Source organism: Neolamprologus multifasciatus, chromosome 16, assembly GCF_963576455.1.
Source record: "Neolamprologus multifasciatus chromosome 16, fNeoMul1.2, whole genome shotgun sequence".
NCBI lineage: Eukaryota > Metazoa > Chordata > Actinopteri > Cichliformes > Cichlidae > Neolamprologus > Neolamprologus multifasciatus.
The window spans coordinates 15,785,929-15,811,207 of NC_140454.1; the positions used below are offsets into that span (position 1 = coordinate 15,785,929).

Here is a 25,279-nt window from a genome sequence, read left to right on the forward strand (position 1 = left end):
AATTGCAGATCCAGCTGCAGAGGACCCGAAGTTCTCCCGTATCCATACTTAGAGCCTTGAACTCTTTTCCTGGAAGAACAGATGAGTTATCCCGTGTTGCCCTTTTATGTGGCTGCAGATGCTTGAGCTCTGACATATTGCTGGACAACAAGAGGTCATCCTCCTGAAGTTTTCCAGAAAAGGCCTTAATCAGATAAAATTGAGTAGCGAACAAGCTAAGGAGGTCACATGATATGGTTCACAGCAGAAGATGAGATATGCCAGTCTTTAAATGCATAGGGGAAGTTTAAGGCATTTTTAACAGATATGAGGTCAGATCTGTCGCCGGGGTTCTGCATCTGAGGGGTGTAATCTGTAAGCTGTAATCTCACCATATGTTCAAACAGTAGGGATGTAATGACGTTATGGAAGATAAGGATTGGCACGGATGTAGGAGAACAATAGAAAGAAACTCTCTCAATTAGCTGGCTATCAGATGAATAGTGTGGTATGATAATGGGCCTGAAGGGCTCAATTAGGCCTTCATTAGTTTGTGAAGTACAATAATAAAGGCTTTCTTTCTCTTGTCCTTGGAATTTCCTCTTCTTTTTACACTCAAGTTGTGCAGCTTCACGTACTGCACAAATAGAAATGCCTGTGTGAAACAGACCTTAGAGCTGTACATGCTCCATTCAAGTTTTACGAATATTATTATTATTATTAATAGGCACTTCTTACAAGGGAGAAAACTTCCCCATAATTCCAACATATGGTTGATTTGCACTCTACAGTATTTGGCATACTGATACTATTCAAGCCTAATATTTTGGCCTAATATATCTGGTCAGACTGTTTCAGTGCTTAATAAATGTATTAGACCATCATCTGATGTAAGGTTTATGCCACAGCTGCTCTAAATTAACAGTATTGGTGATTACCAAAATATTTTTTATGCTTCAGCAATGGTTTCTCCACCAGTAAGCATAAGCTCTTAAGTCGAAAAGATATTTTCATTCTAATATGCAGTTTTACAGTCTAATATACTGTTCTCATTTCTTTATATTTCGCTTGGAAAGTGGGAAGTAGGTGGAGTGATTTACTGAAATTGACAACCATACATGGAACTACAAGCAGACAGAGTTTGTACAAGAGTAATGAACTCTAAAGTCAATATCTGGTATGACCACCTTATTTCTTCAACAAAGTCTAACTCACTTAGGCAAGCTTTCTTTTCATTTATTTAAGTCTTTCTTTAAATAGTCTTCATGAATAGTTTTCCAGACTTTTTGAAGGACATTCAGAGCTGTTCTTTGGATGTTGGACACCTTTTGTTATGTTCTGTTCCCAAATGATCCCACACTGCTTCAATAATGTCAGGGTCCGGGCTCTGGGGAGCCCAATCCACGACTGACAGTGTACCATTGTGTTTTTACTGCATTGGCAGTGTGTTTGGGATCATTGTCATCCAGGTGGTATCACAAGATGAATCAAAATCTCTTTTTGTGTCAGTCTTGACAAGATCAATTTTGAAAAGATGATTGGGTACAAGGACAGGACTGAAAATGCGTGAAAAAGAGCCGACGACCAAAGAACAACTTGACCTTCAGAAAGTCTGAAAAAGCATCCACTTTAAAAAAACAACAAAAAGCAAGCAAGCTCAATATCACCTCTGTAGCTAATGTTAGCTCATAGAACTGCTGTGCCTATCAGGTAGATCTTCACAAAGAAGACTTTAAAAGCTAATGGGCTGTGATGATTTCTTTCATTGTTCTTTACGCGTGCTAATTTGTGTGAGAATGTTCCAGGCTGAGAACGAAACCAGTGAAACTTAAGTCACAGGGGTCATTGCTTGTCCTCACGTCCTGACGTTATTCCCAGATACCAGAGCACTCTTGAGAGACAAGTAATGCTGACCCAACCCCTTCTTGTCTTTGTGAGCATAAAAGGCAAGGAAGAGGCCTTCCTCCTTTGAGAAAGAATGGCTTCCCAAAGCCTATATCCGGTGTCCAGCGCTGCACATTCACAGAGGAGGCAGGCAGAGTTGAAGTGAGCATGAACAGAATTGGCCCCTTTTCAAAGAATACAAACGCCTTAAAAAAAAAGAGTCATTGTTGCCACCCCTTCATCACCGCCTTATGACCAGTTTCTTCCTCTGATTGCATCAAAAGCAGATTTGCTGGACACAATGTTTAAACTCTGTTTTTGTTGATTGTCATATTTCACTTCCAGGGCTCAGACACGTCAAACTGATTTAGGAGGAAGCAAGAAAAGAAGTGCAGCTTTTGATTTGATGTTTGTGACCAATCTCATTCCTGTGGGATTGTAGAGGAATTTATTTTGCTAACTTGTACGTGGAACAATAACTGCCCAGACAAGTGATGTGTGGGCACGTGAACAGAGCTCTGCATAGCAGCCATAAACACATTTCTCTCCCACAGGCAGAGATGAGAAAACTGCAACAAGATCTCACAGTTAGCTTGCCAGAGTTCTGATTTCTCAGGCTACATTTTTTTTATGAGCGTGCCACATAATCTTTTGCATTTGAGTGTTAAAAGTGTCCTCGTTCCTCAACAAAGAACCCGCTTGTGGGCAGAGGTGGAGTGTGTATGTGTGTTTGTTCGGTAGTTAGAGCAGGAAAGTCCCCTCTGAAGGAGATTAGTAGGAATCTGACTTAATTTGCTAACAAGGTAACATTTGATCCACATTCACATCTCCATTCGTATACTCTAACACTGAGGAAGAGCTGATTTATCAAGATGACCTTTGTATGGAAGTCTTGTTTGGGCTTCTAAATCCCCACTAATGGCCTGAGCAGAGGTTACAGGTCATTTGGGTGTTGCTGTCTGGGTCATGTGACAGGTCAAGATGGAAGGCCTGTCGACTAGCTGATTAAAAGAGGTCAGCAACTCTTTGTAATCTACGGCAGGAATATGGGATAGGATGTGTTGGAAGCATTAAGATCTGAAGTCAAGTGAAAGGTGACCCGTTGAGTCTGAGTTGGAAATGATAAAGTGAAGCACTGCAGTGATTTATGACATTGTTTAAATGAACTGGTCGACCTCGTGGCTGTTTTTGGCTTAGTCTAATTCATAAAACTATCAAAAAGGACTTTGTGATTTCTCAACATGTGCAGGGAGTGATCAACACAAACTTGTACAACTCAAATCCACATGTACACAGGCACACACACACACACACACACAACATTTTGGGAATCAGCAAAGCCTAACAAATTGTATAAAGCAATTTTCCCATTAGCTGAGTTAATTTTGCGTGTGACAGTTCCGGGATTGCCTCCATATGGCTGGTGCTGGACCGTGTTAATAATGCATGTTTTATGTGTGCTTACATGTTCAATTTCTGAGGCTCCATAACATGAGGTGTGTCTTTGTTAGGATGCTGGAGTTAAAGTGATACTCTGGGACAGAGATGCTTTACTATAAAACATACACATCTTTGCTCCCAAACTAACCTTGGCCACACATGCTCATGCATCAGCAGAGTAACAACTGACTGGTGTGCAGGTTAATGTTTGTTTATGCATTTGTGTTTGAGTGTGTGCCTTTTAGCAGAGACTTGAGTGTTAAGTCATTTACATGCATTTTCGTTCAGATCTTCCCAGCGAGCTCAGGCATGTGATATCATGTTTGCCAAGGTTTCCGATTTCACAGATTTTCCTGCGTCTGTTTCTCATTTTGTTTACATCCATTGCATGTGTGTATGTTTCTAACAGGCTAATTCATTTGGCTTTTTGCGCGGGCACGATTGAGTTTGTGTGTGTGTATGTGTGTGAACTAGTCTCTGCAGAACTGCATCTGCTTTCAGTTACAGAAGCCTTGAACTGTTTCTCTGGTACAGATGAATACCTGCTCCCTGTGGCCAAAACAGGACATGCTTTACATCAGGCTGGTATCGGCTAATAAGCGCCGCGGGAGTCTTTAAATACAGGAAACAGAAACCTTTGTTTGTTTTATTGCAGAACGTACATATAACATATCTCCAAGTATGACTCTTATTTAAGATGTAGTCATAAATTAAGCTCATCTGATAACTTAACAATACAAAACAAGAGGAAAAGTAGATTTGGACTGTTTTGTGAGGGTTTTTTTTTCTTCAAATGCATCAAATAAATACATTATTAGGTTGGCATGGCATGGTGGTACAGCAGCTGTGGCCTCACAGAAAGAATGTTCCTGGGCTGATGCAGATGCCTCACTGTCGGACTTTGCATGTTCTCCTTGTGTCTGTTTTTCTGAATACTCCCCTCAGAGTGCAAAGTCATCATGATAGTCCAGTGAGAGACCAGTCAGGGTGGAGCCTGCCTTTCACTGTATGACAGCTGGGTTAGGTGACAGTCCCCCTACAACCCTGAATTGAATAAGGGAAGGTAATTTGAACGAAGGTTTGTTTATTGATTTCTTTTCTGACTGAGCCAGATGTTTCCACTTCCTAAACTGGCTCACAAAGCTAAGCTAACTTTCTTTTGCTTTAGCCTGGGTATAATTTATTTACAGCTGAATGTTATTACTGTGGCTAAATGTCTTTCACAATTTGCTTTAAAGCAAAAAAAAATAAATACAAAAAATACAAATTTTAAAAGTGTTTCCATACATTTTATGAATTAAACATGATTTTTGATATTGAACTAGAAAAAAAAAAAAGCTCTTTCAGTTGGTGCACGTGTTGCTGTCTCCAACACAGACGCACTTGTTTACAGAGCGAGTTGCACCAGGAGCCTCGTCTTCCAAGTATGGCAGTAAGATAGAAATTTCCCCTCCTCCACTTCTATTCTCCCATCCTTGACTCAGTACCAGAGAAGGCCAGGAATGTTAGAGGAGCACGCTTCAAACCGAGCACATGCTGAAAAAGCTTATCAATCCTCCTCCGCTCATCTCTTTTAATATTTCAGGTTTTTTGGCTTTATATTTCTCTCCCTCATTTTTCAGCGTGAGGAATGCTGAGAGGACGAGCACCTTTGTGGACAAGGGCACCTACAAAAATAAGTAAAACCACGAGAAAGACGAGTTGGCACCACAGAGATGCTAATTTTGTGCGGTTATCTAGACATCAAAATCAGCTGTGCCCAGAGCGTTGTGCTGACTGTAACGCTCTGTGCTCCATAAATGTCTCATTTAGCACTGCCTAACGAGCCCTGCTGCCAAGCGGGCTCCTTCTAACATTTATGGAGTAAATCTATCCTAATTGTCTCCGTATGGAAGCAATGATCTGTGGTTTAGCGTCATGAGCATCTCTTTATTGGGTTACACAGGTTAAACATTGATGCCACTTTGCTAAATTGACCAAAACAGAGGAGGATCCTGTTTGATGACTCATAATGAGGATTGCCTGTGGACGCACTTCAGCACACCGAAGGGGGGGGTGGAAATCTTGCAAAACTTTATTTTAGTTACTTCACGAAATAAAATTCTCAGCTGTTTATGTGAAGGTTGCTCGATATGTTAACATCTTCACAATGTTGCATAATATTTACGGTTGTGACACAAAGCCAGATCATCTCATCGGATGCGATTACGAGTAATTAGCGGAGCCAAAACCCAAACAGTTGAATAAAACGCCCAAAACACAGTTGAGAATATAAATACAAAGCAAAGTGATGCAACAGCATGACTCACCTCACATGCTGAATCTGGTGTTTAGGTTGAAATAGCTGAGAAGTGCAGCAGTTTCCGTTAACAGCTGCAAAACAACTGACTCAGGGGAGATAGTGGCACTCTAGATCGCAGAGATTTTAGGGTTTTTGTTTATCACAGCATGCCAAATGCGACTCAAGTGTAGGACTATATGTGCAACTGATCACAGGAATAGTGCGACAACCACATTGGATAAAGTTTATGTTAGGAACAGCAAATTGTCCTGCCGAGTTATCAGCTTTGCCCCTCAGTGAAATCCATATCAATGTGGAAGGAAGGCTCCTCTCTGCTCCCCCCGTAGCCGGGGAGATAACCAAGGGGGAATAACTCCTGTCACGCTGCTGAACTTGTGTTTTTCTTGTGTTTCTTGTTCCGAAAGCACAAAAAAACAAACAAAAAAACAAACTGCAGACTTTCACCACATAGCTGATGTCTTGATGTGACCTCCTAGGGCATTTGTGCATGACTTTGGTTAAAAACCTTAACTCGTGGTCAAAAGGACAGATGTATGTAAGCTGTTTGTGTATTTTGATGCTGTCTGATAGCTATTAAGTTTATCCTACTGTTGGGGGTTTGTTAGATTTAATTGTTTGTGTTATTATAAAAAAAAGTGTGTGTGTGTGTGTGTGTGTGTGTGTGTGTGGGAGGGGGGCACCAAAACTGCCTACACACTGCAGCATTCACCCCCACCAGAATACCCTGGGGGTGGGATGTTATGAAAGGAATGTGCTGGGAATGTCACGTCGTTTTAAAAAGAAGGTCTGCAGATGACACTGACCAGATGTTTCTGTGATCTTCAGTTCCCCTTAACATGGAGCTAGGCGTGCAGTGAAACTGTTACAGCTGTTGTAAACGTATAGTCAGTGTGGAGCACTGCAGCGATGGGAATTTTTCTGCCCTCATGAGGTAATAGCCAGTACTGCTCCCTTCAAAAACTGTACAAAAGTTCAGCTCACAAGATTTGTGCAAACATTGGTTAAAACGTATACACATGAGGTGCACTTGTTGTGTTTGGAAGCTGGATGTGGATATGCCCACTTTGGAAAGAAGAGCTGAGGTTCTGAATCGCAAAGCCACAGAGGAAAGCCGGACGACTCTAACTGTGCAAACCAAACCTTAAAACTACAGCTTCTTTCCCTCATTGTTTATCCTTTGTTTAATGAGTGAAGACGTTTGTATGGAGTCTGTATGGGAGTGTTTTATGAAAAATGTGAGGTCAGGAATGCATTTTAATGCAGCATGGTTAAGACAGCGTGCTGCACTGATTGGTTGTGGAAAAGTTATGAAATTCTTTTCTCTGATGGCAGATTATTTTACTGAACGATTCAGTAAAGATTTCAACATCAGTGCAGCGCAAATCTACACAAAACACTAGCAGCAAAATAAAATAACAGCCAGAGATCAAAGTTTGCTGTTTGAATGTGCAGGTTCAGATTGTATCACGCAATCAGCACATGTAAAAAAAATCTCTTTAAGCTGTCTCCTGAGGACATTTGTGAGATAAAATCAGAAGCCTAAGAGAACCTAAGAAATGGAGTGTGTCAAATGATAGCTTACGGGTCTGATGTTCAAATCTTTTATGCCAACATGTAAAAAAAAATTCTGATAAAGGAGACAGAGGCAAATACTGAAAGCCCCTGGTGAAAATGAACCTGGTGGTGGTAAGAAATGTAAAAGCCTGATGCTTGGAGTTTATCTTTTAACAATTTGTGCGTTGCTACGTTTGCTGTTCTTTTTTTGGCAGCTCTCTGGTTTACATTGAGAGAGTTTGCGTTATTGTCAGGATCTCCAGAGCGATATCCTCACAGAGGCTTTTAATCTCTAAAGCAAACATTACTCATCACTTCCTCTCTCACAGGTTTGTCTCAGTGTCTCTCGCTTGCGTATGTAATGGTGTCAGACATATCGAGCAAGTGCTGTCGAAAAGTTAGGCCTTCTGGGAAGAGGGTTGGCACAATGTGTTCCCTCGAACCTATGACACGTAACACCGTGGATATCTAGGCTTGTGAACGTGACTAAGTGTACCACGGAAGAAATCTTTTACTTGGATCCACTCCACCCTTCTTAAAGATGTTAAAGATCTGTGTTTCTTTGCTTGTTCCAACTTCAGTAAACAATTACAAACAATTTGTCACATTGATGGAGTTATGAGAAGGCTCTAGTTTGTGCTTTGCCCAGTAAACATACAAAAGCGCTATACAAATGCAGGCCATTTACCATTTTACCATTTACAATCTGCCAGGGTACATCTTATTGATTTTTCACAGTCTGGACACATTCACACCTGGCATCCAGGCTTAGCAATGACATAAACACGAGTCCAGAGACATGTGAGGCTTTCTGCTACAAAGAATCTCAGACGTTTCTTGTCCAACGCTGGATTTTGACAGTGAACATTAACACCTCACTCACCTTCTGCGAAAGATTGTGCTCTCTCTGCAGAGTAACACAATCTTCAGTGTTTATTTGGTCAGTTTTTGGTCACTTAAAAGTACAAATGTCGACAAATATATATGACTGAGAGAACGATAATTAAAGCCGTACCGGCTCAGATGTTCCCCAGATTAACAAGGTCCAAGGCGTTGACGAAGCAGGACACGCTGATGAGAAGCGGGCTACTGCAACAAGAAGGCATAAGTGGGTAAGGGATGAGAGGCTGCTGCTGGAATGCTACTATGCAACTAACCCCAGTGGAAAGGATTACATGAAGAGGATGTGGGACTGTTGGAATGTTCGATACCCAACATCCAGATTGACAGCGAAACAACTAGTAGCTCAGAAGAAGCAACTGCTGGAGATGGATGAAGTACAACACAAATGCCATGGCAACAGGTAACCAGGATGTCAGGTCAGGGGGGAGACACCATGACCCCCACCAGAGATTGGGTACCAAGCCCCAAGTATGACTGAAGCTCCATTGACTTCTACAACAGCTGACCTGAAAGACAGGATCATGGTGAAGCTGGAAACCTGGACCCTGGCTGATTACCAAGACTACATGAAGTACCCCCTGAAGGTCTACTAGAAGATGTGAATGCAGCATTACGGAAATCCCTACTGCAATCATCACCAAGACTAATCAGCTCGTCTACACCACAGCAGCAGTGATCACAGAGATGCTTGGCTATGAGATGAACAGCCACAAGGAGCTGTACCCTCCATGGAGAAGAAGACTAGAGGCTAAGATCAGTGTTGCATGGAGGGAAGTTAGCTGCAAAAAGGTGTGATGGACAAAAGTAGTACAGCAAGTAACCTGAGGCCTTGGAAACTGCTAAGCAAAGACTCACAGCCTTGGTCATTTGCCTGAAGAGTATAAACAGCATTTCAAGCAAAAAGAGTTTTTGGCTTGAACAAAGCAGCAATCTGTTTGTTTACGGTCTGATTTCATGTCACTATCTATCTGGTGATTGGCCCAATGCATCCCTATAATATCTGAATATGAAAGATGAATGTATACTGTGACGTGACTGTGATGTCCCCCTTTGGTTAGTGATGTTTCATCTTAAAAAAGAATACAATTAAGATGGGGGTGGTCGTGGCTCAAGTGTTGGCAGTTCATCTTGTAATCGGAAGGTTGCCGGTTTGAGCCCCGGCTCCGACAGTCTCGGTCGTAGTGTCCTTGGGCAAGACACTTCACCCGTTGCCTACTGGTGGTAGTCAGAGGGCCCGGTGGCGCCAGTGTCCGGCAGCCTTGCCTCTGTCAGTGCGCCCCAGGGTGGCTGTGGCTACAATGTAGCTTGCCATCACCAGTGTGTGAATGTGTGAGTGAATGTGTAAAGTGTGTAAAGTGCTTTGGGGTCCTTAGGGACTGTAAAGCGCTATACAAATACAGGCCATTTACCATTTACAATTAAGAGAATTAAGTAAATAAAATATATAAGAGAATAAAGTTTTTTTAAGTATTATTGTTACTATTCCACTGCAGTTTGTATGTTTATTTCTACCTTGTGGTGCAGCTCGATAATCAGAACCCTCATTATGATGTATAGCTGAGGATTTATGATAAGGTCTTTGAAGGATCCCTCTAAGTCCCAGACAAATCAGACATGTGTGCTATCTCTGTTTAGGTCATTAAAAGGCACTCTTTTTTTCCTGATGTCAGTTGGGTCTTTCTCCCATCATTCCCATCTGATGTTTGGGTTAATGATGATGCATAATGGGCGTAGAAGGAAAACAAGCCCGAGAAAGCAAAGACTCACCACTTTTATCTACCCGCATATCCCGGTGTTGTGTTTGGAGATGCAGCGGTGGATATCATAGGGCGGTGTTTGTCACTGGTTTGTGTGTTGTGGTTTGAAGCTTGGGTTTCCTGGTGATGACTCCAAAAGTAGTTGTGTCTTAAAAACAGCAGACAAAGAGCGATTCTGAGACAGACTGAGAGAGGCAGGTGAATGAGACAACACATTCCCACAAACAGCTGTGATCAGCAGTGCTGACAATTTGCAAGTGTATCCGGCCACTCCATTAGCGTGCCTCAACTTCCTTGTTGAAATCCCAAAAAATAAAAAATTAAATCATGTTAATATAAACACTAGAAGCCCTTATTCGTGCGAGCCAGCACATTTGCCATAATAAAACCCACATGTTCATCTCCCTAAGAGTCAATATTCTTTTCCCATGTTTGTCTTATGACACTAATCTGATCTAAAGCAGGTGTTCGTTACGTTCTCCTGCGGTGTTGCAGAAAACCTTTCAGCAAACAGAGGTGGTGAAGTGAGACAGGGTTAGGGGGGAGTTGTTTTACAGCGCTGTAGTGGGAAACTGCAGGCCACACATGTAATGCGCTGCAGGCAGAGGAGAACAAGTGCACTGTGGAAGGGTGTGGGCTTATTGTGCTGAAAACAGTCGCTGTTGTTCCCCGTCATTCTTTGAGCCACTTATTGATTTAAAGTGAAATGATTCAGACACATGGCTGAATTTGATATCAGTAAATAGAGGATTAGACATGACTCAGGTATTTAATGTTGGGCTGACAAAGTTGTACTGTAAATGGCAATAGAGCTATTTATTTGTTGTGACTGCGAGAAACAGACAGAAATGCATGGAAGCAGAGTAGCTGTGGAGTGTCTGCCCAAGTCTCCAGAGCTGGTCCAAAGCCCTGACAGGCTTTTGGCTGAGCGCCTTACACGTGAGTCTAGCAACAGCTGGAAGATGGGAAAAGAAGGAAGAGAGGAGAAGTGAAAGACAGAGCCAAGGCAGTGCAGGCCAGTTCCCAGGCTCTGGCCTCTGGAGACCCCCGAGAAGAGGAAGCATGGGGGATGGAGGGCCAAAGCCAGCTGCATTGATGTCCCACTGCCAGCAAATAGTTCTACAAAGCTACTTGTTGAATCCTTGATGTGGCTTAAAAGAAACCCGACCTTCCTTCAATGTCAGGAGTATCATCAGTACATTTAAACCTGCTACAACCAACTTCTTTCACTAGTTAAAAGTGAAGTCGCATTCAAATCTGCACAAGTCTTTAAATCTGTGAGACCTTTTGGCATCTTTCAGCTAAATTGTGGGTTTTGAGGCCTTTACTGTTAGGAGACACCGCTGGCAGTTGATTTCAGCATAATCAAATCTACGGCACAAACCAAACAGCAGAGCTAGGAACTAGCTTGTGAATACATGTGACTGTTTATATATTTTAAATAAAAGGAGAGCACAGCTGAGACATCTTAAAATGGCCAGATTTCTTGTTTCCCACCCCCAGTGGCCAGAAAAGATCCACCTAAACCCAGTTTCACAAACATGCATTTCTAAGTGATTTTTCCTCTAAGTTACGAGTCGTTTAATTTTATGTTTCTCCTCATCCTCAGGGCTGTGGTGCATCATGTGGAAAATGTGACTGCAGCGGTGTGAAAGGAGCAAAGGTAAGATTTGTTATTGGATTTTTCATTTATCTCTGTCTAAAAACATTTAGATACCGTTGCCCACTTTTCCTTTTCACTTGATGTGATTCATTTGGATGTCAGTTTCCATTTACAGATGCAGTAATTTGACAGAAAATAGAAACAAAAGCCTCTTTTACATTTCAATGGGGTCAGCTCAGAGGGACAAACTGGAGCTGGAGTGCAGTAGGTTCAGTAACGGAGCAAAGACCAGGATGGGAACAAAGAGCAGTTTGAATTAGAGCATGTCCAGACACACAGCTGGCCTGAAGGTCTTATTCCCATCAGATGGATGAGAGCCTTGAGTTGCAGAAACACAAGTGGTGGGGACACCAGCCATAAACTGGCTGTGAGCCTTAAAGCTGTCAGCACTCTGGTATTAGTGTTAATCATGGACCGGAAACATGAAAAAGTTGTATTAGCTGTGTTGGGCACAGAATTAAGGCACCTCTAAAGGCATATAATGGTCTAACCCAGTACAAGCAAGGTGTAACTAATAAAGTGGCCAGTTAGTGTAGTTTTTCCTCTCAATAAAGATTTTCTTAGACTTAATTTTCTCTCACCTTAATTAACTAGTAAGGAAAGTCTCAAATATAAATAGCAAACTGACATTAAAATTTCCCTCCATTGACTCAAGAATCAGCTTAATCAAATCAGGGTTGCAGGGGCACTGGAGCTTATCCCTGCTGATGGAGGGTGAAAGGCAGAATTCACCCTGGACAAACTGGCTGGCCATCACAGGGCTACCACGTAGAGACACAAAACCATTTAAACTAATGTTTAGACCACCAATCAATCAGCGAGCAACGTAACATGCACGTTTTTGGATTGTGGGATGAAGCATCTGGAAAAAAAACACACACAGGCACAGGGAGCACACGCAAACTCTACACAGAGCATTGTTGCCAATGTGAATGATCAAAGTAAACAACAAAGTCAGCCTACTAGCAGGTATTTCACTTGGAGCCAAATCCAAATATCCAAATTTAACATTATTTGTGTCTGTGATCTATAAATAGATACCTTACTTGCATGCTAATGTTAATCCCGACACACACCCTCTTTCTCCTGAAGAAAGGAAAAGAGAATAAAAATATCTTTTGGCCTCTTATTCAATTGAACTATGTGATCCAGTTCAGCACCTTAAAGCATTTAAAAACAAATAAAATTATATCTACAGGTAGCCTAGACTTTGTTTTCTTTTCAGTGCAGCTTGTGCTGCGTGAGCGTACATGTAAACTGTTGGCTCGGTTTTATCAGAGGACTGCAATGTTATCAATCCTCTTAGCGAAACAGTCTGACCTTTTAAGGCTCACGCTAACATCAACAGTAGCCAAACATTCAGCTGGCTCGACGACAGCAGATGTACTGATTGTTGTGTTCTGTGGAGTCTGGCCAATCACTGTTGACTCAAAGCACCTCTGTGGTTTGAAAGTTGCTGAAAGGCCTCAAACAGTCTTCCCAAAGTCTCATGCGTGCCTTATTTCCACTGATATCACTTCCTGATGAGGGACAGGAGTTGCTGTGGTAACCCTCCTTGTTTAGCATGCAGCGTTTCTCCTCACTGTGATCAGATAATGAAAATCAAAGCTAAAACAATAGTTTGAGGGTTGGGCCCTTTTTATTTGTTCTACACTGCTCACGCCTCTTTGTGAAGGCTCTCTCTTCCTGATGAAACAATGCTGCCATCTAGTGGCAGATAGTGTAATATTTCTGTGTCCATTTAAGAACTGCCAAAGAGAACATGTTGAAACCTGCTTATAAAACTACTAAATATAAAAGCAAAATATATTAATAAAAATATACTTTCTTACTATTTAAATAATATTAAATAAGCTCTCCCATTTGAAATAACTGGTTTAAATATACACAAGCGCTTGAATTTGATTACTTTGGCTGTGTTTCTTTTCAAAATATCATACACGTAAAAATAGTTTTACTACAACCGTGTATCCATACACTGAATACTGTGTATCCAATTACTCTTAACTTTCTGTCCGTAATGTAACGACAATGTAATAACTCCCTCGTAGAGACAGACAGCCTTCCATGCTCATATTCATACTTACAGTCAGGTTAGAATTGCTCATTATTCTATCCCACTGCATGTCTTTGGACTGTGAGAGGAAGCCAGGGCACCCAGAGAACATCACACAGAAAGGCCTCAGGCTGAATTTGAACCCAGTACTTCCTCTGGCTCCCTCTCACTGACTATGTTAGTTGATTTCATCTTCAGTGAGGATTTAAGGGAGTTTATTTATGTGTGTTTTACTTAACTTTGAACTGACTATAGTATTTATTATTTGGTAAATCATGCAATTTTCAAAATGTCTTGGAATCTATTGTTGAAACAGTTTGAGCATGAAAACAATTCAAAGTTAATATGTAGGTTTATTTTTTTGCACTTGTGTTAAACTTTTACTATAACTGTGTGCATGACAGGGTGAGCTTGGGTATCCTGGTCTTCAAGGTAATATGGGATTCCCAGGGACTCAGGGACCTGAAGGGCCTCCAGGGCCAATGGGCCCCAAGGTTAGTACAAACATTTAGTGAGATACTTCAAGGCTTCATCTGGTTTGTATGACCAGTTTTAAATGAAATGTGAAAATGTTTATATTTTGCATGAGAAAAGTTAAGATCTTTAAAATTTGTTGTTAAAATCTTAATATATGAAGTCCAGAATCATGTAGGGAAAGAAAAGCTTAAAATCCTAAATATGCCAACCAATTATTGTTATCTGTCATAATATAAGCTGATTGCTTAGTACCTGATGTAAATGCCTTTATTAGCCTTAAGTAACACTAATGTGGCTTGGCTTAACTAATCAATTGCCTAGTTGAAAGAAAAAACACTAGATTTGTATTCCATAAAGGGTTTTAAGTCAGATTTTTATTTAATTAATTTAACTGTGATGTTTTTTGGGTTTTTTTTTTTTGTCTCTTAGGGAGATGTTGGTGAGTTCGGGGCTCCTGGATTGAAAGGAGTCAGAGTGAGTAACTAACCGTTAAAACTGTATGAAGTATACGCCAAGTATAAGTTGCACACTCTAAAGTTGTCATCCCAACATTTTGAACGTGTTGCAGTTGTTGTCTTGTCACTAGAGGGTAAACCTATCTCATGTTTGTGACTTTGCAGGGACCTCCTGGTCTGCCAGGTTTCCCAGGCAACCCAGGACTTCCAGTAAGTTGCTTAGATCTGCTTCCTGTTTCACACCCTGAATGCTGCCAAACAACTCTCTTAAACAGTCTGTTGCTGCACCTCCATTCATAGGGCATCAATGGACATGATGGTCCACCTGGTGCGTCAGGTATCCCAGGATGCAATGGGACAAAAGTATGCCATTTATATACTTAAATACTTTTCACACACTTGTGTATTTGTCACATTATTTTCACCCTACTTGTGCTTTCTGGCTTTGCTGTGTTTGTGTTTCAGGGAGAAAGAGGAAGAGATGGAACTTCAGGTTTTCCTGGTCCTCAAGGAATACCTGTAAGCACTGATGATCGGCCTCCATTGATAGTGAAAACTAGAAATTTTTCTAGGAAAAAACAGATTTATTTTGATTGAAACACTGGTTTGCTCTTTTCAAGCAAACCAGTGGAAGCCAGTTGAGGTGGTTCTTGGATATTCACTGGTTGAAGTATTCCAGGGCAGACCCAGGAGATGTTATATATCTTGACTGGCTTGGGAATGACTTGGATGAGCTGGAAGAAGTGGCCGTTTGGGCTCAGAATCCTGCCCCCGTGACCTTAACTGGAATACAATAGAAACAATCTAAGAATTAGTTTCGAGTTACAAATAATCTACAAATAATCTAAAAATAAAAATGACAAAAAATCAACAAAGTAATGTTTCTCAATTCAAATACTATCCCTGTGAGAAAATACAATTATTAGATGATTTATTTCTTTTTTTTTCTTTTCTCAGGGAATACCGGGACTTCCTGGAATGAAGGTGAGCAAAAATTAATTTTTCATGTTTTTGCTTGTGAGTAAATGTGTCAAACACAACAAGTTTATCCAGTTTTTCAATAAGACATATTCTTTCAACTATATAAAATTATTTTGTCTCCTGCAGGGTGACCCCGGTGGTTTGATCGGAATTGGTCCCATGAAAGGAGAGAAAGGATATCCCGGCACACCTGGCCGACCTGTGCGTAGTGCACGTGTGTTCGTGAACATGCAGTCATGTGTTTATATACGCTGAAAAACGTAGTAACAGCCTGAAGTAATACAATGAATGTTCTTCCCACAATATTCATTCCCAGGGCCAAACTGGCAACCCCGGACCTATTGGGCCTACAGGACCTCCTGGCTATGAAGGACCCAGAGTAAGCAACCTGTGCAGTGATGCCCATCTTAAAAAAGCCATCCAAAGACTTAACTTTCTAAGAAATATTAGAAGCACATCTGTGTTCCTAATTATACAAAAAGCTCCTTTAAGAAAACAGTCCTTTTAGATTTTCAATTAAATGCAATTACTGAATGCGTTATTATAATTTTTCTTTGACTAACTTACTAACTGTTTTACAGGGTGATCCTGGCCCTCCCGGCCCTCCTGGACCAATGGTGAGATTACTGATCAGTACACTGTCAAGACTGAAAAACTGTACAATCAAGGTTTCAGACTTGAGAAACTGCATGAGAGTGTAACTGTTTGATCTCCTTATAGGGAGATAAGCTGGCCTTTGAGGGTGAGAAAGGAGAAAAGGTAAGATTTATGTTTCAAATAAATAAGAAGCAAAGAAGTTAAATGTTAAAATAGCATAAATAGAGGAATTTGACCTTCAGCAGAAAGCATTCTGTTTGGCTTTTTCATGCAATTTTCTCGTGCTTGCTGCATTAAGAGGCAAACTCGGGTCAGCATTAGCAAATATACAAGATATAACAAATATCTCATTACAACTGTTGTTAATGATAAACTGTTACATAGCACGCTGAAGTTATTGCTGTACCATTTAGCATGTCTTTTTATTAACCTTATTTTTGTAGGGTTCTTGTTGCCCCAGTCACATCCTGTTACAGATGTTTCTTTCTGTGTTATAACTGTATACTACATATGGAGTCATAAATGGCGCATTTAGACGAGAGCATAAAATACACCCAATGTTAGCAAGAAAAACTTGAATTTCAGCTTCATAGGTACTCTTAGACTTGGTAGACTACACTACACAGTGAGTCACATTAAATGTCCAATAACCCCACTGCAAATGCTTCAAAAACCTCCAGTACCACATCTGCACAGTATCTTTAAAATGAGAAGCATCCTGTCTGAGAGTGATGCTGAACAACTAGTTCATGCATTTATTACTTCAAGGCTGGACTATTATAATTCATTATTAGCAGGTTGTCCTAAAAGATCTCTAGAAGTCCAGAAGTTAATCCAAAATGCTGCAGCTCCCTGAGTCCTTGAGGTGACAGCTGTTGTGAGATGGCACTATATGAATATACCTGAACTGAACAGACACATAAAAAAACCCAGGCACAAAAAAACCTTTGTGCCTGGGGCTTCATGGCTTTTCAGTGGCTGAGCTGCTCCTCCATAGTCAATTACTAACTGAAATTACAAATTTTAATTTGTTTTGATGTTATGTCTTTTTATTTACATTTATACTCTTAAGTATTTGACTGTGGCCCTTATTTTTATCTCCCCTGCAGGGTGACAAAGGACTTCAAGGCCCACCTGGCCCTCCAGGACCAACATCATTCGAACAGAAAGGATCCCAAACGGTTGTTCTTGGGCCACAGGTACTCAGCCACGCCACAGATATCGCTCTGTTCTTGTCTGTGATTAAACAAATCATTGCTTGAAATGAAAAAACAAAGATGACATAGATTTTGTTTTGTCTATTCTGAATATTGCTTTGTTTTAATTCCTGAAGGGGTTCAAAGGAGAAGCAGGAGAGAAAGGCGACAAGGTTAGTATTTTTACTTCAAAGACTAAAGTGTAAAACTTGCTATTATATATGCAAGCTATTTGATATCTATTACATTGCTTTTGACACACTTGATTCCCTTTCAGGGCTTCTGCATCCCATATCAGCACGGAGTCAAAGGCAATATCGGCCCAGATGGACCACCGGTAAGTGGCAATTTGTCTGTGTGTGTCGTTACTGTTGGATGGTGTAATTGTGTGATACCTAAACTAATTTGTCCTTACTAAAAAAAGAAACAATAAAATATTTGTTTCTGTAATTAAGGGTAAACCTGGCAAGGATGGAGACAATGGGCTACAGGTAACAACAATTTACAGCAATAAGCACTCTAAATGCTGTTATCTTTTATTACATAACATATAATTGCTAAAGTACAAGATATTCTCATACAGGGAGAAAGAGGCTTTCCTGGAGCCCCAGGATACCCTGGTTCACAGGTAAGTATTCCAGCTAAATGGATATTATAGTCAGTGCTTTAGTCTGGAATTATGAATGAAGGAATTATGAACCGACTGACTGTTTTGGTTCATTTTAGGGCGAAAAAGGAGAAAGGGGACCACCTGGTGAGGTAAGTGATTCTTCACTGGCCCATCCAAATCATTGAAAACAGGTATTCCAATCACTTCCATGGCCACAGGCATATAAAATCAAGCACCTAGGCATGCAGACTGCTTCTACAATAATGTGCCAGAGAATCGGTCGCTCTCAGGAGCTCAGTGAATTCCAGGACGCCATCTATGCAACAAATCCAGTCATGACATTTTCCTCACTAATACGTATTAAACAGTCAACTGTTATTGGTATTATAACAAAGAGGAAACACCTGGGAATGACAGCAACTCAACGTAACAAGTTCTTTGGAGTAATGAATCACACTTCTACAGATAGCAATCCCACAGACTGCAGTGTGCCGGGTGTAAAGTTTGCTGGAGGCGGGATTATGGTGTGGGGTTGTTTTTCAGGAGTGGGGCTTGGTCTCTTAGTTCCAGTGAAAGGAATTTATAATGCTTCAGCATACCAAGACATTTTGGATAATTTCACACTCCCAGCTTTGTGGGAACAGTTTGGGGATGGCTTGTTCTTGTTCCTACATGACTGTGCACCAGTGCACGAAGCAAGGCCCATTTAGACATAGATGAGTGAATCTGGTGTGGGAGAACTTGACTGGCCTGCACAGAGTCCTGACCTGACAGTGGGCCAGGCCTTCTTCACAAATGCCTTTTTGGAAGAATGTTCAAAAACTCCCATAAACACTCTTAAACCTTTTTGGAAAGTCTTCCCAGAAGCTGCAAAAGGTGTTCTGATATCACATTAAAGTCTATGGATTAAAAATGGGATGTCACTCAAGTTCAAGTGAGTGAAGGCAGTGAATATGATAAATTGCAGTTGTACCTTATAGCTCTTACCCCTCAGAACAACACTGTTATGGTCATGTTATGTCTCACATCAACTAGTGTTAATTTTATGTGTAATATCTTGTCTGTTTGGCAGCAGAGCTCAGCTCTTCTAGAAATAATCTGCCACCCTTGTGTAGTCTCTGGAGGTAGATTCATAGCATTGACCAAGATCTAGCTGTTTGCATTGGAAAATTAGTGATTTTAAGAGTGAAGAAGAGCTTTTGTAATAGTACTTTGATTATCATATAAGGAGGTACAATTTAGAGAGGCGATGACAGATCTTTTGCAGGTGTGGTTAGATGTGCATGGTGATTTTTGTCTTATGATGACTTCCACAAACTATTATTTGGAATTATGTGGAATGATTGTACAGCGTATACCTTTAACCCTCTCAAGGCAGGCGTTGCCGATTTGCAACAGTTAAAAACTAACAACCTGATTACCCTACATACATATTTTATGAGTTTTTTTTACTCAGAAGTGCCACTGCAGGACTTGGTTGTGCGTTAGCAACAAAAAACTTAATTTGAGCCTGAGAGGGTTAAAGATTTTAGAAGATAAGATCTGTGTGGATAAGTTTGAATCAATTTTGATTTTTCTCTAATCCACACAAAGTCAGAAGTACATATTGAGGGTCAAACATATACAAACCGTCATTTAAAACCTTTAATAAGCACTGTTGATGCTTCTCCAGTGTCTTAACTTGACAAGGCCTATTAACTTCCCACGTTGATCATGACTGGCTACAACAGTTAGTTTGTTTTTGAAGCATAAAAAGGATTAGCATAGATGTGGGTTCACCTACATAGATTTAAGTGACATGAAACTTAAATATTAAAATCCTGACATTATGCAATTGTATTAATTATGCAGGGTGTTGGCCCTCGTGGCGCTCCTGGTTCCCCAGGTTCAAAAGGAGAGAAAGGTAAAAGCATGATATAATATGTTGTCAAATCCACTAAAGCACGCTAATGAACTCCATTGTGAATCTATGATCACGCCGGTTTTTTCCCTTTCCTCATGCTTTCTTCTTAATCTATAGGTTTTCCTGGTCCTCGGGGAGAGCCGGGTCTAACAGGTATAAATAAACTCATAATCTTTTTTAAACAGCAAAACATGAAGCCTTCACATCTCAGTTATTAACACGCTAATCTGAATAAGACACCTGATGACTTTCCTGTTCTATATTTCAGGCAGACACATTGAAGGGCCTCGTGGAGAGAAGGGAGAGAAAGGAGAGGTGGGTGAAAAGGGAGACAGAGGTGTGGAAGGAGAGCCTCTTGTCGGACCTCCAGGACAACCGGGGAACCCTGGTCCTCCTGGACCACCCGGACCACCAAGTATGTCTGATCTTTGAATGATGCAATCATTTTATTATATGAGAATAAGGGAAACTTCAATACAATCTGTATCTGCCTGTTTTTAAACAATCTAATGTGCGTGTGTGTGCCTTTGTCTGTGTGTTTACAAGTTAACCCTGGTGAATGTAACATTCAGAAGGGGAATCGTGGCCTACCTGGACCTCCAGGGTTACAAGGGGAAGTGGGACAGAAAGGTAAGGACAGCAGCTGCTACTGGTGACATATCTATTTAGATTAAATATAAATGTGTCTGTTTCCAAGGGACAGCTGAAAAACACTTTACTGTAAACCATAATTTTTTAAATTGCTGTTTCTGCAAACTGTTTCAGGTGACAAAGGGGATACCTGTGTTCAGTGTGAAGGCACGGACACACCTGGATTACGTGGTCTTCCAGGTCCTAAAGGAGACACAGGTGAGTTAAATGTGGTCACATTCAAATTTGAAGTATATTTTAAAAAAATGGTTATGTTCCGTCACCAAAATCTGTGGCTCCGGACTACCATAAGGAGTCTCTGTCAGAGAGTCTGCAGACTCGTTTGGAAATGTAAAAAAACAGAAGCAGCAGGAGTAACAGGGGAAAACACTACGAAGAAAAACAGAAACAAAGAGTAAGGGCAAGACAGACATGTTATTAACACACAGAAGGGTAATCAAGGGAATTGGAGCTAGGTGAGGAAAACAAGACATAGCTGAACTAAATCAGAAGAAGTGTCAGGAAGCGCTGTGTGGCAGGCAGGAGTTGGACTCAAAATGCAGGCACTCAGGCACGAGGTTTAAACACAAAGAACTCAGCTTTATTTGCTGGCAGGGAAAAAGCATACAAAAGCAAACTAAACTAAACTGGAAAATCACAAACTAAACTCACAGGGAGACACACAGAGATCCACACAGCATGAGGGACGACGTGACACTGACTCAGAGAAACACAGGGTTTAAATACACTGGGAAGTAACGAGGGGAATGAGACACAGAAGGAGGGCACAGCTGGGAGAAATCAGAACTGACAAGACAAGGAAGCAAAGCAGGACACATTCACATAAAACACAGACCTTCAAAGTAAAACAGGAAGTATAACACAGAGACACGAACTTGACACGGTGGAGGCAGCAACTGAGAAACAGAGACATAAACCATAAAGCAGAGGACTCTAAGAACCAAAATACACAGAGGTAAATACTAAGCATGGAACACAAAAAACTAGACTCAAGGGAGTAACAAAAGACCAACCATGAGAACATACTTCACAATACAGAGTGACAGAAAACACAAGAAACTCAAAACATGCAAAGACACAGACCAAGAAACACAGACTTACAAAGAACAGAGGGGGCACAGAGAAACATGAAGGTAAGGGATCAAAACTAGAAACCATAGAATAACAAAGTACAAAATACAAAAATCACAAAGAACTAAAAACGCTGGATCCTGACAAGAAGAGAAAAGGGCAAAGCAAGGCAAAGGGGACCGATAACTACAGTAGGAAGTGACAAAACAAGAAACACCAAACACAGTGACCAAAGCTAAAGATACAGGGGACAGAGGGGAAACAGGATAGGAAAGACAAAAGCTGCGGGCAAATAGTCTAAAAAAAGATCTCTTTTGTCTTTTCCTTTTCCTTGGACTTGAGGTTAAGGAGAAACGTGAAGGAGAATGAATAAAGAGTTGGGAAAAGCAAATTCAACAGCACCAACACGCATGCTCATTTTCCTTAGATGCTTTGTTAGAGGTGTTGTTACAGTATTTTTTTATGCAGGTCAAATAAATGGGAATCACCAATATTGAGGTTGAAATATTAAAATGAAATATATGTACTATGAGCCAAAATGTTTGCCCACTCTGATGATCACATTAGATCTGACCAAGACATGAGCACTCTGACGAAAGCAAGAGTATCACTGTCAAAGCCTGTAATTAAGAAAACACTTTCATAAATGTAAACAAAGAGTGTTTACAACGACAGTATGGAGAAAGAGGCAAATGGCTCATGAAGCTCAGTGGAGGCAATGTTAGGACTGCCAGCTGAACCGGGTCACTAACGTTTACTGATGATGTGACTGTTGATAGAAGTAGCTGGATGCCTTCTGAAGGCTATATCCTCTGCTTAGATACAAATGCTAATGTTAGTGATAAAATGCTAAATGCTGCAAACAGTACAAACGGTAAATGACCCAAAGTATACGGTGAAAGTCACCCAGCAGTCTCTCAAAGTAAAGACGTGAGACATCCTTCAGAATATGAAAATGAAGGCAATGCGACTCACAAGCAACCAGTAACTGAAATCAGCTGCAGTAAAGCTTTATGCAGCTGCAGTATTGTCAAGAAACATCTGGCCCTAACTATATTTTTGAACATTTATTTTGTTTTCTCATTTATTTAGTTTTTTCCCTCAACTTTTCACAGTTGTGGCAGTCATTGATTTCACCATTCCTTTTTTCTGTGTTTTACCCATTCAAATGAGTATTTAATAAATTAAAGATGCACAATGTCCATTTTTACCTCAGGACCTCCTGGTGTAGTAGGCGGTAAAGGACAAAAGGGTATTCCTGGACAACCTGGACAACCTGGACAACCTGTGAGCAGAATATTATTTGAGACACCAATAACAGAATAAGCTCAGGCTGATTTTTCTTTCACAGTTTCACTGAGAAAAAAATAGATCATGAACAGCAGTGTACTTTTTTTTTCTTTTTTCTTTTCTTTTTTTTTACCTGTCTGCAGGGTGCTCAAGGAACTCCTGGATTAAGAGGGGCTCCTGGTGCTGTTGGTGAACCAGGGGACATTTTCATGGCTCCTAGTCTGAAGGGGGACAAGGGTCTGCCTGGTCGTAATGGATTACCTGGACGGCCGGGGCTGGATGGAATACCAGGAAGAGATGGTCCCACAGGATTTCCTGGCCCGAAAGGAGAACCTGTAAGTGACATCAGTGTAAAATTGCTGTGCAACCTTTTACTATGGTCTCTGGCGTTATTCACTATAACTATGTGACGACAGGCTTGGAATGGAAACCTAATTCTGAAAAAGCTAAGATGCTATTTTAAATATAAGGAAAAATAGAATGCAATGCAAATCTCATAAAGGGGATACAATTTTAAGAAAAATTTGACTTCATTTTTAGTTTGATGGAAGCAACACATCTCAAAGATAGTGGGGAAGGTTCACGTTTACCTCTGTGAAGCATCATCTCTGAGGAGACCAGCTGATGCACTTTTGGGACTTTTGTTCCATTATTGTCTCATATGGGATCGCAGCTGCTCAAGAGTTCTGGGTCATTTTTGTTGTACTTTTCGTGATATTGTACTCCAGATGTTTTCAACTGATGAAAGGTCTGGACTGCAGGGAGATGAGTTCAGCACCTGGACTCTTCTACTAAGAAGCCATGATGCTGTAATAGATGTGGTTTAGCATTTTCTTGCTGAAATATGCAAGGGCTTGTTGAGGGGAGCACGTGTTGCTCTACAACCTTTTAGCACTGATGGTGCCCTTTCCAGATGTTTAGTTTCCCAATTTTATAGGCACCAATGCAACTCAAAACCGATCAAGATGAAGTCTCGATCGGCTAACACGCCAGAGGACACAATGTCCATGACTCTCTCTCTCTAACGTGTCCTTTTTATACCCAGTCATGTTGCTGACCGGTTGTCATTCAAATTGATTAGTTGCAAAATCATGGTACATCTTTTTTGTACCACTTGCTTTTCCTGCCTTTTTTAGCCCCTTCCTAATTTTTGAGATGCTTCGCTGCTGTCAAATTCAAAATGTGAGAGCAGGTCACTCTGTGATTGCTGCGTTCTCAGTGAAGTGTTTATTCGTTTTAACTTGTTTTTGGCTTTTCTAAAAGAAAAGTGACATACATTTTCAACAATCTTCTCCTCAGGCCAGAGAGGGCATCAAGGGTGAACGTGGACCAGATGGTGATCCCGGTCCTATTGGCCCTCTAGGAGAGAGGGGTCCACCTGGTCTGCCAGGCTTTGGCCGACCAGGACAGACTGGAGATAAGGGCAGTCAGGGGAATCCAGGAGTTCCTGGACATCCTGGACGACCTGGTAAGCATGAACTCTGAAACCCAGGCTTGTGATACTGCACTTGCACACTGATTGATAACATACCTTGTTTCCACCAGGTACGAAAGGTGAGCCAGGGAAAGGTGTGAGCACTCCTGGTCCTCAGGGCGTACCCGGACCACGAGGAGAATCAGGCAGAGAGGGACCTATAGGTGAGCAACATAGTCAACATGATTTCATTTAACTCCAATTAAAAACATGTTTTCTGTATTTGTTTTTAATTTTGTGTTAATTAATACCATGGAAGGGCAAAATATGATCTAAAAAATTAATGTATATGTAAAAATAGTTTGTTTCGTTTACTATACAATTTGTTGTTGGCTGCAGGTGACAAAGGCCTTCCAGGAGACGAAGGGTTGCCCGGTTTTCCAGGAGAAAAGGGTGAACAAGGACCTCCTGGGATTGGATTTCCAGGCCCAACTGGCCCTAAAGGTGAGTTATTTCATAATATTGACTACAACCCTCCTTTCTAAGTATCATGGAGCAAAATGTATACGGGGTTTGTACATGAGGTAATTTTTTTTTCATGTTTGTAGGAAGCAGCGGAATTCCAGGAGCCCCCGGATTACCAGGAGAACCAGGAAGATCAGGAAAGGATGGCACAACAGGATCTCCTGGTCCACGTGGACCAAAAGTTTGTATTTGTCACTATTCATAAATCTAATTATACTTGTAGGTTTACATTTTCCATGATACAACAAAAGCAAATTATCACTAGATATAGAGCGACTAACTTTAGAGATTTAACTCCCAGGTGAATCAGTGTCAGTGCTTATTTGCATAACTTACAGGGTGAACCTGGACGGGGACTTCCAGGTCCCAAAGGTTCACAAGGCCACCAAGGAATTCCTGGCTTCCAGGGAGAGAAGGGCAGCATTGGATTCCCTGGTGTTCCTGGACGAGAAGGACATACAGGCCCACCTGGACCTCAGGGTCTCAAAGGTATGGCAGGATTATTACAAATTTGCTCTGAAGCTATTTTTGCAATTAATTGATGCTGAAAAGTTCCATCTTCAGTACCAAG

The 25,279-nt window shown here is 41.0% G+C and overlaps 1 protein-coding gene across 1 annotated transcript in view; it reads left to right on the plus strand.

Annotated features, from left to right (window-relative positions):
• col4a1 (collagen, type IV, alpha 1) overlaps nt 1-25,279 on the plus strand; it is a 47,108-nt gene that overhangs the window by 9,121 nt on the left and 12,708 nt on the right. The window contains exons 2-30 of the mRNA XM_085135136.1: nt 11,429-11,482; nt 13,943-14,032; nt 14,445-14,489; nt 14,636-14,680; nt 14,771-14,833; nt 14,936-14,989; nt 15,428-15,454; nt 15,578-15,652; nt 15,768-15,830; nt 16,033-16,068; nt 16,172-16,210; nt 17,158-17,247; nt 17,382-17,417; nt 17,522-17,581; nt 17,700-17,735; nt 17,828-17,872; nt 17,971-18,003; nt 19,706-19,757; nt 19,875-19,910; nt 20,026-20,172; nt 20,304-20,387; nt 20,523-20,606; nt 22,696-22,766; nt 22,913-23,104; nt 24,069-24,237; nt 24,315-24,407; nt 24,583-24,687; nt 24,792-24,889; nt 25,047-25,197. Coding sequence (XP_084991262.1) covers nt 11,429-11,482; nt 13,943-14,032; nt 14,445-14,489; nt 14,636-14,680; nt 14,771-14,833; nt 14,936-14,989; nt 15,428-15,454; nt 15,578-15,652; nt 15,768-15,830; nt 16,033-16,068; nt 16,172-16,210; nt 17,158-17,247; nt 17,382-17,417; nt 17,522-17,581; nt 17,700-17,735; nt 17,828-17,872; nt 17,971-18,003; nt 19,706-19,757; nt 19,875-19,910; nt 20,026-20,172; nt 20,304-20,387; nt 20,523-20,606; nt 22,696-22,766; nt 22,913-23,104; nt 24,069-24,237; nt 24,315-24,407; nt 24,583-24,687; nt 24,792-24,889; nt 25,047-25,197 — 2,173 coding nt within the window. The remainder of the gene's footprint in view (nt 1-11,428; nt 11,483-13,942; nt 14,033-14,444; nt 14,490-14,635; nt 14,681-14,770; nt 14,834-14,935; nt 14,990-15,427; nt 15,455-15,577; nt 15,653-15,767; nt 15,831-16,032; nt 16,069-16,171; nt 16,211-17,157; nt 17,248-17,381; nt 17,418-17,521; nt 17,582-17,699; nt 17,736-17,827; nt 17,873-17,970; nt 18,004-19,705; nt 19,758-19,874; nt 19,911-20,025; nt 20,173-20,303; nt 20,388-20,522; nt 20,607-22,695; nt 22,767-22,912; nt 23,105-24,068; nt 24,238-24,314; nt 24,408-24,582; nt 24,688-24,791; nt 24,890-25,046; nt 25,198-25,279) is intronic.